This window comes from Miniopterus schreibersii, assembly GCF_964146895.1.
Source record: "Miniopterus schreibersii genome assembly, chromosome: 4".
NCBI lineage: Eukaryota > Metazoa > Chordata > Mammalia > Chiroptera > Miniopteridae > Miniopterus > Miniopterus schreibersii.
Genome location: NC_138105.1, coordinates 38,173,963 through 38,188,026, shown reverse-complemented (window position 1 = coordinate 38,188,026; position 14,064 = coordinate 38,173,963). Strand labels below are relative to the sequence as shown.

The following is a 14,064-nucleotide window of genomic DNA, read 5'->3' as shown; positions in this document are numbered from 1 at the left end:
GGCTGATTTCCTTTTCTTTCTTTCCTCTTTTCCTTTTCCTTTTCCCCTTTCCTTCCCTTTCCTTCCCTTTCCTTCCCTTTCTTTCCCTGTCCTGTCCTGTCCTGTCTCTCTCCCTCCCTCTCTCCCTCTCTCTCTCTTTCTTCTTTCTTTCTTTTTGGTTAATCCTCATCTGAGGATATTTTTCCCATTGCTTTTCAGAGATAGAGGAAGGGAGGGCAGAAGGGAGAGAGAGAGAGAAAAAAAAATCAATATAAGAGAGACACATCAACTGGTTGCCTCCTGCACACACCCCAACCTGGGGTGGGGAGCAAACCTTCAGTGCTTGAGCCAGTGCTGTAATCACTGAGCAACACTGGCCAGGCTGATTTCCTTTTTATTCCAAGGACTACTTAACATACAGTGTAAGGGAAAACATATATTAATTAGATTGTATCAAAATTTAAAATTTTTGTAGGACAGAATACCATAGACCAACCAAATTAAAAGCCAGACAGCAGGCTGGCAGAAGATATTTGCAACACATATCTGATTTATTATCTAGAATATGTTAACATTCTACAGATCAGTAATACAAAAGATGTCACAGAAAAATGACAAATGATATGAATAAGCAATTTATAGGGGAAATACTAATGGCCAATAAGTATGAAAAAAGTCTATCCTCAGTACTTTTTAAGTCTATGCAAATTAATACAACAGTGAAAAATTTCTCATCACCCAACAGATGGCAAAAATTTTAAAAGTCTGATCATATTTTTTATTGATAAGAAGGTGAAAAAAATGGGAACTATCACATATCACTGGTGGGATTTTTAGACTCGCACATCTACTTAGGAGAGAGTGACATAAAATTAAAAATGCACTCTGTAAACTAAATTTCTATTCATAGGTATATACTGTGGACTCTAATGTTTAAGGAAACCTAGATAAGATTTTTTGCAACATTGTTTATAAAAGTGAAAAATGGAGGCAACTTAATTGTCCTACCAGTTGATAATGTGATGATTTTTATTCTCTTTCTCTATACAATAATCCTATCTCCCTCCCTATAAGCATCAAATTTAATTTGATTAATGGGAATTTTTCTTAGTGTACTGAGTATGTATATCCTGTGGTATATACTTAAAACTTAAGTAAAATACAGAAAACATGAACCTAAGCCAGATCATCAGTCTCAAAATTGGTACATACTGGATCCTTATTCATGATAAGGTTTTCATAGTCCATAAATGCATATGGAAAAATAACTTAGGATAAAGTAACTTTGTAGAATCTTAAAATAGCCATGGTCCTTCTCAGGAAAATGTACATTTTGCTAAAAAAATTTTACCTTTTTCTACCCCCTATTAAAAAATCCATGCCTTCTAAAGGCTTTTTATACATATAAATAATTTAACTTTCCTGGGTCCAAAATGTAGTATAAATCCACTAAACTATTTTGTATCTCATACTGTCTCCAACAATTTCACCCTTAGTGAGTGTTCTATGTGAATTGAGAAGGCTTAATTTTTTTTCTTTTGTCATGTTATTTAATGCTACCAGGTGTAGTAGTAATAGGTGCCCCAACAGAAACTTACCTAAAGTAAGTACTGGAAAATTGTGTTTTGGATAAATGAATGAATATGTGACTATAGGTCCAAACATCTTTATTTTAATAATATTTTATAATCCCTGACCATTAAAACAGTAGTATAAAAACTGCAACTAGAGAATTGAACAGTAGTATAAAACATGAAATAATTCATTTTTCTCTTTGTGAATCTGTAGAGTGCATTCCTGTATCTGTTGTCTATCTTCTAGTGTTGGTGAGCCAGCCTTTACTTAATGGTCCTAAATCACTTGATTCAGCTTCTTGTTCTTGACAGACATTTTTCTTGCTCAGTTTTCTTGACACCACCCAAATATGTCCATCACACCACGCCCCAACTTTGAATGTCATCGTTAGTTTGGTTTTATCAGAAAAAACTTAGACTACCCCCGCCGGTTTAGCTCAGTGGTTAGAGCGTCAGCCTGTGGACTGAAGGGTCCTGGGTTCGATTCCGGTCAAGGGCATATACCTCAGTTGTAGGTTTGATCCCTGGTCAGGGCTTGTGTGGGAGGCAACCAGTTGAGCTGTCTCTCTCACATTGATGTTTCTCTCTTTCTCTCTCTCTCCCTTCTACTCACACTCGGAAAAAGCAATGGAAAAAATATCCTTTGGTGAGGATTAAAAAAGAAAATAAAAGCATAGATTGTTTGGCTGCCTCATATTGTTCTTCTACCATTCACTGCTCAAAATTTTTTTCCATTTAAAAAAATTTCTCAGAAAGACTCTTAACCATTGCTGTAGCTTTTGATATTAAAAAGCAAAACAGCCCGGCTGGGCGTGGCTCAGCGGTTAAGTGTTGACCTAGGATCCAGGTGATCAGGGTTCGATTCCTGGTGAGGGCACATGCCCGGGTTGTGGGTTGCAGCCGATCAATGACTCTCTCATGAGTGATGTTTCTATCTCTCTCTCTCCCTCTCCTTTCCTCTCTCTGCAATCAATAAAGATATATATATATATTTTTTTTAAAAAAGTGAAACAACCATTTTGCAATTAACAATTCATAAATGTTACAGTAAAATGGATTAAATTTTTCATCCATTTTATAACTTCTAAGTCTTTTAGATGAATATTGTTTTGTAGAATTTTTGTCCTTGAGATCATAGATACTGTGCCACTTTGGTCGAATTACTTAACTTCTTGGGGCCTCAGTTTCCTGATGTGTAAAGTGAGGGCATTGGACTAAATTGGTGATTCTCAAATGACTCAACCATTGGTAGTTAAAGAGCTGTTACTACTAAAATAGGAAATTGGCATTCTTCTCCCAAGCTATAAAAAGATACCATTAATGGATAAAATATCTCCTCACTTTGATTCCTACCTATAATTTTTTTAAACTTTAAAATTTCTTTTGTCCCTTGCTTGTACTAGTATCTGATAGGGCACACAATTCTGTTTGCTTTTTAAAGTGTAATATATTATCTCATTTATGGTAGTCAGGAAAAGAGATCATGATGTTCAGTTTCCTTATTTTTTGAAAACCTCTAGGTGATGTTGTCTCTAGGCTCCTTTCCAACCATAACATTTTTTGATTCTGTGTACTAGATAAAGGGAAAAACACAAATGAAATCACCAGGGCAAGCTAAAAATAAAAAAACATTGAAAACCTATATAGTATTAGTTACAACTGTAATATTTATATATCTCCCAAGAATTTTTTCCACCATGGTTACTACAGGACCATAACATCATTGAAATAGCCAAGGGTATCTAATTATTTTTGGTCTTATTAAACTTTAATGATAATGATTATATTGTGAAGATTTGTTTTCAAAATGGAGAGGTTGGAGGATGAAAGAGTTGATGCCCAGACTATAAAGAATTAAGAAATGGCCCGGTTGGTGTGGCTCAGTGGCTGAGCATTGAGCTATGATCCAGGAGATCAAGGTTTGATTCCTGGTCAGGGCACATGCCTGGGTTTCCTGCTTAATCCCCAGTAGGGGGCGTGCAGGAGGCATCAGATCAATGACTCTCTCTTATTGATGTTTCTATCTCTTCCTCTCTCTTCCTCTCTCTGAAATCAATAAAAATATATATTTTTTAAAAAATTAAGAAATGGAAAGAACTGCTCAGCACTCTAGTTGAAAGTCGGAGGTCATTTACAAACTTTACCCTGTTCTTTCTTTATCTAAGCTTTGAAATGTCACAAGTTGGGAGTTTAAACTGCTCTTCCTTCTGTATTAATTCTCTTTTGCTGATTAACAAATTACCTCAAATTTTGCAACTTAAAACACCAAACATTTATTATATTGTTCAGTTTTGAGATTAAGGTTTAGGGAGTGGCTTATCTGCGTGGTTCTAGCTCAGGGTCTTTCAAGAAGCTGCAGCCTGCCCAGCCAGTATGGCTCAGTGGTTGAGCGTCTACCCATGAACCAAGAGATGACCGGTTCCATTCCCTGTCAGAGCACATGGCCGGGCTGCAGGCTCCATCCCCAGTAGGGGGCATACAAGAGGCAGCCAATTGATCAATGTTTCTTTCTCATCGATGTTTCTATCTCTCTATCCTTCTCCCTTCTCTTTTTCTAAAAATCAATAAAAATATATTTAATAGTAATTAAAAAAAAGCTGCAGCCATCTGAAGGCTTGATTAGGGCTGGAGGTTCTGGTTCCTAGATAGCTCTGTCACATGACTGTTGGCAGGCTGCCATTGTTCCTCACCTAATGGGCTTCTCCACGGAGTTACTTGAGTGTACTCATGACATGGCAGTGGGCTTCCTTTGAGAGAGTGACTCGGAAGGAAGAGATCAAGCAGAGTTTCTGAAGGCACACCCCATCACTTCAGCTTTCTTATGTTTGTTAGAAGTGAGCCAGTAAGACCAGCCTACACTCAAAGGGAGAGGGGGAATTAGGCTCCACCTACTGAAGGGAGCACTGAAAGAGAACTTTTCAGGCAAGAAAATCCATAGATACTACATGCATTATAACATAAACAGGCCTTGTTACTTTGGTGGTTGGGAAGTGTTTGAGGGTAAGGGCTCTGGTGGAGTCAGAAGTGTTTAGGTTCAAATCCTGGCCCTGCTTCCCATAACTCTCACCTTGGTCAGGGAACCTTAGATTCCTCATCTATAAAATGAGCACAATAGTAATACCTATTTCATAGGAAGATAGAGAGGAATAACTGAGAAAAGTGAAGATAAAGCACTTAGCATAGTGGCTTTTATTTCAATAAGAGTTAGCTATTTTTTACGTTATTTTTTCCTCCCAGGACACAGCAATAACTTTGATATAGGGGATGTCCTCTGTAATGTTAACAGAATATGACTTTGCTCTCTAGTGTCTACCATGTTAACCTATGTATTCTTACTCAGTTTTTTATTCTGCTTATCAATACCTTCTTAATCTTTGAAGACTTGAGAAATACAGATTGTGTGTGTGATGTGTGCATATACACACATATACATGTTACATATACATATATTCACATATGCTACATGGTTTGAGTCATATTGTATGGAAAAATACATGTATATTTAAATCATATACATTTATAATTTTAATGTTTTTTTAAAATATATCTTTATTGATTTCAGAGAGAGTAAAGGAGAGGGAGAGAGAGAGAGAAACATCAATGATGAGAGAGTTATTGATGTCTGGCTCCTGCATACCCTCGACTGGGGATCGAGCTTGCAACCTGGGCGTGTGCTCTGACAGGGAATCAAACCCCAGTCACCTGGATCCTAGGTCTACGCTCAACCACTGAGCCATGCCCGGCCAGGCTAATTGTAATGTTTTGACATGTTAAATTCCTCAAACATGTGTTGTTTTTTTTTATACTCACTCGAGGATATATTTATTGATTTTAGAGAGAGAGGAAGAGAGAGAGAGAAAGAAAGAAAAACATTGATGTGAAAGAGAATTATTGATTGGTTGCCTCCTGAACATATCCCGACAGGGATCGAACCCACAATCGAGGCATGTGCCCCGACTGGGAATTGAACCCACAGCCTTTCAGTACAGGGGATGACGCTCTAACCTACTGAACCACATGGTCCAATCATGTTTTTAAAAGAACAATCCATTGAATGTCTTGTTTCCTTTTTTTTTTTTTTAAATATATCTTTATTGATTTCAGAGAGAGGAAAGGAGAGGGAGAGAGAGACACAGAAACATCAATGAGGAGAGAGTCATTGATCAAGTCCGCAACCGGGCATGTGCCCTGACCGGGAATCGAACCCTGATCGCCTGGATCCTAGGCCGATGCTTAACCGCTGAGCCACGCCCGGCCGGGCGAATGTCTTGTTTCCTTAAGCTAGACCCTAGAAATGAAATTCCTGGGTCATAATATATGAACCTCTTTCATACTTGTGACATACAATGTCACATTGCTTTCCTTAAAGTTTGTATCAATTTATATTTCCAGCAGCATCCTGTCCTTACTGTTATTCCCAGTATAGTATTACTGGTTTATAAAAAGTATTTATGTCTTTTGAAAGCCTACTTAAAATAGCATGGCAGAATTCCATTTACAGTCCAGGAAATTGTGTTTTTACAGGAGCATTACATATAAAGGAATCAGTGTTTTCTGCATTAATTTTTATCATCCACACACATACGCATATATAGTATATGTGTGTGTATAATACCTGTGAAGTATTATGCAGGAATAGATAACAGCTTCTATTTCCTTATAAAATATAAGGCTAACATGGATACATAAAATTAGGATGTATAGCAAGTAAATACACACACTATTCTTAAGATACAGATCAAGAAGCAAATAGCAAAGTAAAAGTTAGGTATCAGGCTTCAAACTGACTCCCACATTGAGGAGAGGGCGCCTTCTTGAGCCAAGCTTACCTGTCACATCCAGAGAGAAAAACCACACACACACAAAAACCCACCTTTGGCTTACATAACTCTCTTCCCTTCTAAATACATGAAAAACTGATAGGAGTGGAAATTTAGATTTGTTATAATTTCAATGATCTACCTAAAGCCAGCAATTCCCTTTGTGTTCCTTATCATCTCAGACCTGGAAACTGTCTAAGATGCTGCCTATCAATGGATGATCCTTATTTTAAACTGACTGGAAATAAAAAATAAAAGCTTCCAGTCATATAGTTCCTTTCGTCCAATGGTTGGCAAGTTTACCTAATGCAAGAGATCCTTATTTGGTTTCAGGGAAGTTGTGCTTTGGAAATGGTCTATAGGTTCTTGTTTTGGGAGGGTGGGGATCATGGTGGTAGGGTCAGGGGAAAGGGCCCAAAGAGTAAATGAGTATTTCGAAGAAATGAAAAAAAAGTCATGGCTATGTAAATTCTGGTTTCACTGACATGTTGGGCAAATATTTGAAAAATGATACTGCATTAATCTTACCACTGGGAAAAATATTTTTCTCTAGATTATCATCACAGTTCATTCAATTCAGATTACAAAGATTATACCTTTTCATTTGTAACTGCCAGATCTTGTTTGTGTTTATTCAGCAAATACTTATTGAGCACTTACTGTGTAGGAGGCACTGTTCTACTCAAATTTTGTGTAGGAACAACTTTAGGGCAAATTTTGTTTCAATTTTTTTTTTTTTTTTTATATATTGTGAAATTCCGAAACCAGGGAAGCATTTTTCTTTTGTTTTTGTTTTAACGAAGCTCATCTGAACCATTTTACTGGTTTGATTTCCTGTGTTAATAAATTTATAGTCACTAAATGGCAATTTATGTCCCTCTTCTATTCTGTTTTAATATGGACTTTATTTGTAATAAGGTTTCTATCAAAAAGATTTTTGAAAGATTATGTTATAAATGAATACGTTTATTCGTTCCCAAATGAATCAAATAGAAGTGAAAGGGTACTTGAATTTCATGACAGCAGATTGGGGAAGGATAGTCGAATCTCCCAGAGGCTGGCATGCGCTGTTGTTTACTAATAAGTGCCTGTTTAGTTTGCCTTGAACAGGAAAAGGACGCAGTCGGTCCGTGAAAGTAGTTAGAAGCGCCTTAACTTTCTGAGTACGGCTTTTAGAATATTTTGTGGGTATGACTTTTTGGGGTTGGTATTCCTGGTTTAAAGTGCAGCCTTTTCAAGTGAACGGGTTACGTGTTGCATAAGCTTTAAAACGGCCAAAACAAGTTAAATAGCCACCTTTATTTACAGCTGCTGGGCTAGGTATTAGATCTTTTCCAGGAAGAAAATTTGACGAATAGCTCTTTTCCAGAGTGGGGACAATTGCAGACTTTTCTTCCGCAGAGCGTGAAATGCGCCTCTTCCTGCCCAGGGGCCCAGCCCTGGCCGCGGCGGCCGCGGCGATTTCCAGCCTCAGGTGTCCCTCTCGCCGCGGGCCGGGCCGGGCCGGGCCGCCCTCGGGCGGGCGTCGGGACTTCCTGTCTGGGCGCGGGGCGGAAGGATCGCGTTGCCAGCCGAGACGGCCGCCGCCGCCCCTGCCGTTAGGTGGTGGGGTTTCTCAGCCCGGCGGCGGGAGGCGGGCCGGCCTCGGCTTCCTGTCGGAGGACGCGCAAGGATCTGGGCGTCTGAGTGTGTGCGAGTGCGTGAGTGTGTGTCGGTCGCACGGCGTGTCTCTGGCCGTGGGTTCCGCCTCCTCTCCTGCCGCCGCTGCTCACGGTGTAAGTCAATGTGAAGCAGCAGCTCCAGCCCCGGGATAAACATGGCGACGTCTCTGCATGAGGGACCCACGAACCAGCTGGATCTGCTCATCCGGGCTGGTAAGGACAGGGGAACTTTTCTCCTGTGCATCGGTGCAGCAGGAGAGGGGTGCACAGAAGGCGGGGTGACTCCCCTGTGGCGGTCAGTGCCGGGGGTACAGTGTCCACCTCAGTCATTGGGGCGGCCGGGGGAAAGGGGGGTAGTGAATGAAGTAATGGAGGCGACGAATCAGGAAGTGATCACCTTGGAGAGTAACCTGCCTCGAATCTGGCGCTGTCGCTTCAGGGTGGGTTCGGCGGGCAGCGGCGGCAGCTGCCGGGCGGAGCGCTGGCAGCGGGTGCTGGGGAGCCGAGCCGCAGTTAAGTTGGGGACTCGGGGGCGGACTAGTTGTGCGCTTCACCCCAGTTGCCGAGGAACCAGGAAGTGAGTGAGGCTGTTGTCTGTCGGCTGCGCCTGCCACGCTGTCTGGCTGGAGAGGCCGCTACCGCCCGCGGTCGGGGGCGGCGGGCTCCCCGGGTGAACGCTCGCCACCCCCGCCCCGTTCTTCTCAGACTCGGTCCACGGATCCACGACTTCCGCATGGACGAGGCAGCCCCGGGCCATGTCCGGTAGACCGCTACCCGCCAAAAAAATGCTCTGACCCTCCCCACCTTGTGCAGTCTCAGGAGTAACGGTTCTGGAAGGGTCACTTAATGTGGAGTAGCCCGGGATGCTGTTTCTCTCGGCGGCCCTCCCCCCTTTCCTTATTTAATGGGTGGCTGTGAAGAAGTAGGTTTATGCCCCTTCCCTCGTGGGTTGTTTTTTTTTAGGGGGGAGAATGGGAATGACACGGAATATCTTGTGTACTCGTGACCTGGAGCGTTGGGGCGTCAGAGAAGGTTTATTTTTGTAAACAGTGGGTGAATGTGAAGGAGTGGGGCGGCGGGAGGGAGTCTTGGCCCTAGGGAAGTCTCAGCACGGAATTGCCCCCTTTCCCCCTCCCCCCCAAACCTCCCACCATAGCGGAAGCGCCTCGGAGAGGACAGAACGGCCGGGATTGACAGGCCTCTGGTTCCAATCTGCTCGCCGAGATGTTCCAAATGAGAACGTTGATTTCTGGGGGCGGGACTCCGGGCTTGCGCTGGGCCAATGAAGATTGGGCGGGAGTGAAGCTGACAATGTACGCATGGAATTGGAGGGAAGGAGAGTGTAAACACGGAAGTGGCCGCGGGGGTGGGGGATGTGCAGCGCCACTGCTGCAGCGGAAGGGCACGGACTTAAGTTACATAGAAGCAGCAGCTTTACTTAATAGACAGCTTAGCGAGGGCCCATAATCGATTCAGCAGTGCTTGCATCCTATTTACTTACTGGAATAATAAACATACATGTTCCTCCCTCCCGGTTCTATTTCATACCGCCATCAATGGGAATTGGAAGATGGGAAATGCCAAAGAGTAATGCTGTAAAAGATGTTGCCCCGTTTCCCATCCATTGTTTTTAGGTAGGGAACATGAAATTAGTTTGGTTGGTGAAACATTCTGTTCGTTTGGGGGGAATCATGAACACATTCGTATCTCTGAATTTAACAGAAGAACTTTAAAGGAACTCTGGAATACTGTAACTGTATGTATTGTATGGCAAATAATGAGTGACCAGCCTTTATTCTATAAAATGTAATACTAAACGTTTCAAAGGTCCCAAAGAAAAAATCAGTTTACTGATTTTTAGTGATTAAAACACATTTGACAGTTATTTTATGATCAGAGCAAGAATTTTAAGTATTAGTGAATAAGGGACAGTGAATACAAGGAGAACTTGGTTCCTTTGTGTATGCTTAGTCCACTAATAGCATAATATGAATTAAAGGTTGGAATTTTTGGCTTTACATGATGGATTGGGTCAGTGATATTTCTGTGAATGATAAACATGTACATTTCAAGAAATGTTTCCAGTGGTTTTGAACACAGTGAGAGAACCTTATAATAACCCCAGCAGTTAGAATTTGGGGGGAAAATTGTAAAGGGCTTAATTTTGCTGATGGAAGGTATTTTTTTCATAGGCTTTTGGGATTATTAGTGAAACTGAATGTGACCTGTAGATAGTTTGCTTGGAGTGGATACATATAGACAGCCTACAGTTTGAAAATACAAAAATTTTATATCCCTTTAAGGTTTTTTTGTGTTTTTTAAGTTAATTGCGACCTCCAGCCCTACTGCATTTCTTTAGTATATACAAACCTTACAATTGAAGTTTGCTTTATGATTTTAATGTCCTGTAAAGAATATGTTTTACATATAATTGTTTTCAAATCATTTCCTCAATCATGTTCATGTAATCTGAAGCTCCTTTACAAGTCCTATTTTAGAAGGAAACTTGAGATAGGTTTGCTGATTTACCCAAGGTTTGTTCAGTGAGTTAAAGTTGGGGAGGAAAGATGGCCCAGAAAATGAAGAACCAGGGATCTAAATTTTTATTGCTGCTAGTTTCAAATTATAGTGGGAGACTAGTTTATGTTTGTAACTGTAAAATGGACAGGAATGATACCTTTTTAATTCCTTTGAGGGAAGTCATCCAGTGTTACACATAATTCTTCCTCAGAGATTTTACAGTCTAATTGACGAGACAGATGAAAATCTAAGTAATATATAAATACATACAGTGATTGCTATAATGGGTTGGTGATTAGTATAGAGTAACTGATACTAAGGAAAAGTTATGGAGGAGATAAGCTTTTAAGTTGAATATTGTTAGCATAACTTTTTTCTAAGCAAGTATAAAACACTTAATGTTACCACTATTATAATATGTTAAGGTACTAGAGGATATATTTTGCTTTTATTTTCCTCCTTTAGAAGCTTAACTATCAACTTTATCAACTTTAGCTTTAGTTATAAACATTTATGCTGTCACAGGAAGTTTGAGTAAAGAATGAAATAAATAAACTTAGTTATTAAAAATCACTTTGACATACAAAATATTTTTGTGGTGAAGACTTGACATACTTTATAAAACTTTCACTGGGAACATGATATATGAGAAAGAGCCTTAACTCTGAAGTCAGATGAGGACCTACATCTAACTGTCACTAAACTATCTCTGTGCTAGTGACTTAACCTCTTTAAGGCTTCATTGGGATTGATTAGGTGATCTCTAATAACTTTTAAAGTTATAAAATTATAATTGGCTCAGAAATATTTAATGGGAAGTGGAGGCTTCTCTTATTCTTGGATTTCTTTACATTACACCATGTGAATGAATATGTCTCAGGTTATGTAATTGGGAGATTACTTACTTTTAGCATGTCTTTGTGCTAAATTGGAACTTGAATATGACTATGATATAGTTTATTTAATAATTTAGGCTCATTTCTAGTATGTACATACATATAGCTTATTATGGGAAAAATGGATGTCTATAGGAAAAAAGCAAATGTCACTTTCTTAATATTTATGGGAAAGTATTGTGTACGTATGGCCTGGGTTTTGTGGAAGATTTTCAATTTAAAATTTTTGCCTCCTCCTTCTCAAATATACTTTCCTTGACTTTTTTCTTTCTTTTTGAGAATTGGGAAGTAGGGTCACCAGAAGCTTTGTTCTACTTTAAGACAGTTATTAAATGGAACGAGGAAATTTTTTCTGGAAATTTAGCCCAAGTATTTTCACTCACAAAATAAATGTGTCTGGTTTTCAAAGTTCATCATGAAATTTGAACTTGAAAATTGTATTTCTAATTTACTATATATTGGAATATCTGGAATCAGTTTTGAAAAGATCATCAATTTGGAAAAAGTTCAGCAGGATATGAAAAGTGAAGCATATGTTGAAATAAAACAAAGGATGGCATTAATTTTTTAAAAAATTTACTTGAAAATGTGTTTAAGAAATTACTCTTTAGAATACAATGCAGCATTAGTACCAAAAATCATCTAAAAACTGATTTAAAGAGTCATGTCAGTGTAGTCAATCAGGATAATTCAACATAAAACAAATTTCCCTCAGAAACAAATTTGGTTGGTGGAGAGGAGCAGGCACACAAGAATGTTCTTGATAATTATTTAAACTCCTTGTATTGCCTGTAGATTAAATGTTCAAAAAGGTGCAAAAAAATATTTATGAAAAACTTTAAAAGAAATATTTTATGTATAAGTGGATAAAATACTTTTGTGCTTATGGAAATGGAATCATAATTTTTCATCAATACATTGATGTTTGTTTAGAAGCTAAAAACCTATAGAAACAGGATAGAATTCGGGTATTTATTAATTACATCTGATAAAAAATTACAGCTCAGTTCCAAAAAACTAAGATTTCTGACCTAGGGATCCTGGGAAACTATGAAGTCAAAATTGTTTTCATAATAATGCTAAGATATTATTTATCTATTCACTTTCATAAGTGCTCAAAGGAGTTTTCTGGAGGCTATGTGACTTGATATTACAACAGATTGAATGAAGAAGCAAATTCAGTAGTCCAGCTGTTTTCTACCATGTATTTAAAAGATTTGTAAAAGTGTAAAAGAAAGCTACTCACTAAATTTTTATTTGTTTTAGAAAGGTTTAGAAACGTTATTTTGCCTAAAAATATTAGTTACGTATTGAGTTTATTATTTGAAGTTTATTAAACTTCAAAATAAGTATTTTGAAGTTTTCTTAGACTTAATTTCAAATAGGCTAAAGACACGTAGGACTATTTATACAAACAAAATCTCTGCAGTCCTCAATATTTTGGATGTAAAAGGGTTTTTTTACCAAAAAAGTTTGATAATAGCTGAAGTAGTTTTATTTAGTCAACATTTTTTAGTACTGTGGCCACTAGCCACATGAGGCTACTGAGTATATGAAATGTGGGTGAGAAACTGAATTTTTAATTTAAAAAAATTTAAATGTAAAAACTGAAGCAGTGGAAAACTTTGTTGATTACATGTTGAAGTGACAATATCTTGGATATACTGGGTTAATGAAGGGTATTAATTTCACCTGTTTTTTTACTGTGGTTATTGGAAATTTAAAAATCATATGTAGCTCAGGTTATATTTTTATCAGACAGCTCTACTTTAGAAAATAATTTTATTCTCTTTCCCTTTTAAACCTTATAGCACAACTATTGATTAGAAAATCAAAGGGGAACAGGTGAAGATGGTGTGTCCCAGACTCTTACAGTTTCCCTCTTTTCATGGCATTTGTTTGTATTCTTCACTCACCTGTTATGTTACAGCTTTGGGGCATTAGAGGACGAGGTGTGGTAAGAGGTGGGTCTGGTAGTTGAGTAATGACCTTGCTTGTAGGGAAATACCACTATCACCTAATGAAGTGTTTCCTAATTTTTTTCCATTGCTCTCAAATTAAATTGCTATTAATTTTTATTTTTGACTTTAAGAACATTGTTATGAACTAGATCCATTGCCAGCATTCTCTTGCAAAGCTGAGAGGTATGTCTCTTGTCAGACTTAATTACCAAGTTTGGTATTTAGTAACAGCTGTTGAGTGAGTCTGGAATAGTCTACTATACAAACACCAGTTGATTAGAAAGCTAGGAATGGAACAAGAAGACTCTTACCAATAGTAAAAGAAGGCATAAGCAAATTTAATGGTACTATGATTAAAATTAATATAGTTTTGAAATTTATTTGATAACATTTATTTTTTAAGGAGTATTAACCAGCAACACCAACTACTAGTGTTAACTAGAAAATATCTCTTAGATTACTTTTGGCGTCATTGTTTCTATTTTTAAAATGAGTTGTTTATTATTTCCTTTCATATTTTTCTAGAAAGACACCAGTAAGTCAGGATTTAAGTAAGAAAAAAGGAATTTTCAGCCCTTGCTTAGAGTTTGCTTACTTTGATTGCACAACACTGTTATATTCATGTTTATCCTTAAGAGTTATGCAAAATTTTT

General features: G+C 38.4%; 1 protein-coding gene across 4 annotated transcripts in view; it reads left to right on the top strand.

Annotated features, from left to right (window-relative positions):
- Nucleotides 1–14,064, top strand: part of ELF2 (E74 like ETS transcription factor 2) — an 85,416-nt gene that overhangs the window by 55,513 nt on the left and 15,839 nt on the right. Inside the window, exon 1 of one of the 4 annotated variants that reach the window (XM_081136195.1) lies at nt 7,793–8,247. The exons of 2 other annotated variants lie outside the window; for them this stretch is intronic. In XM_081136195.1, coding sequence (XP_080992321.1) covers nt 8,190–8,247 — 58 coding nt within the window. In that variant the 5' untranslated portion in view covers nt 7,793–8,189. Of the gene's footprint in view, nt 1–7,792; nt 8,248–14,064 lie in introns of those variants that run through there. One more of the 4 variants, XM_081136196.1, reaches the window with a different exon arrangement.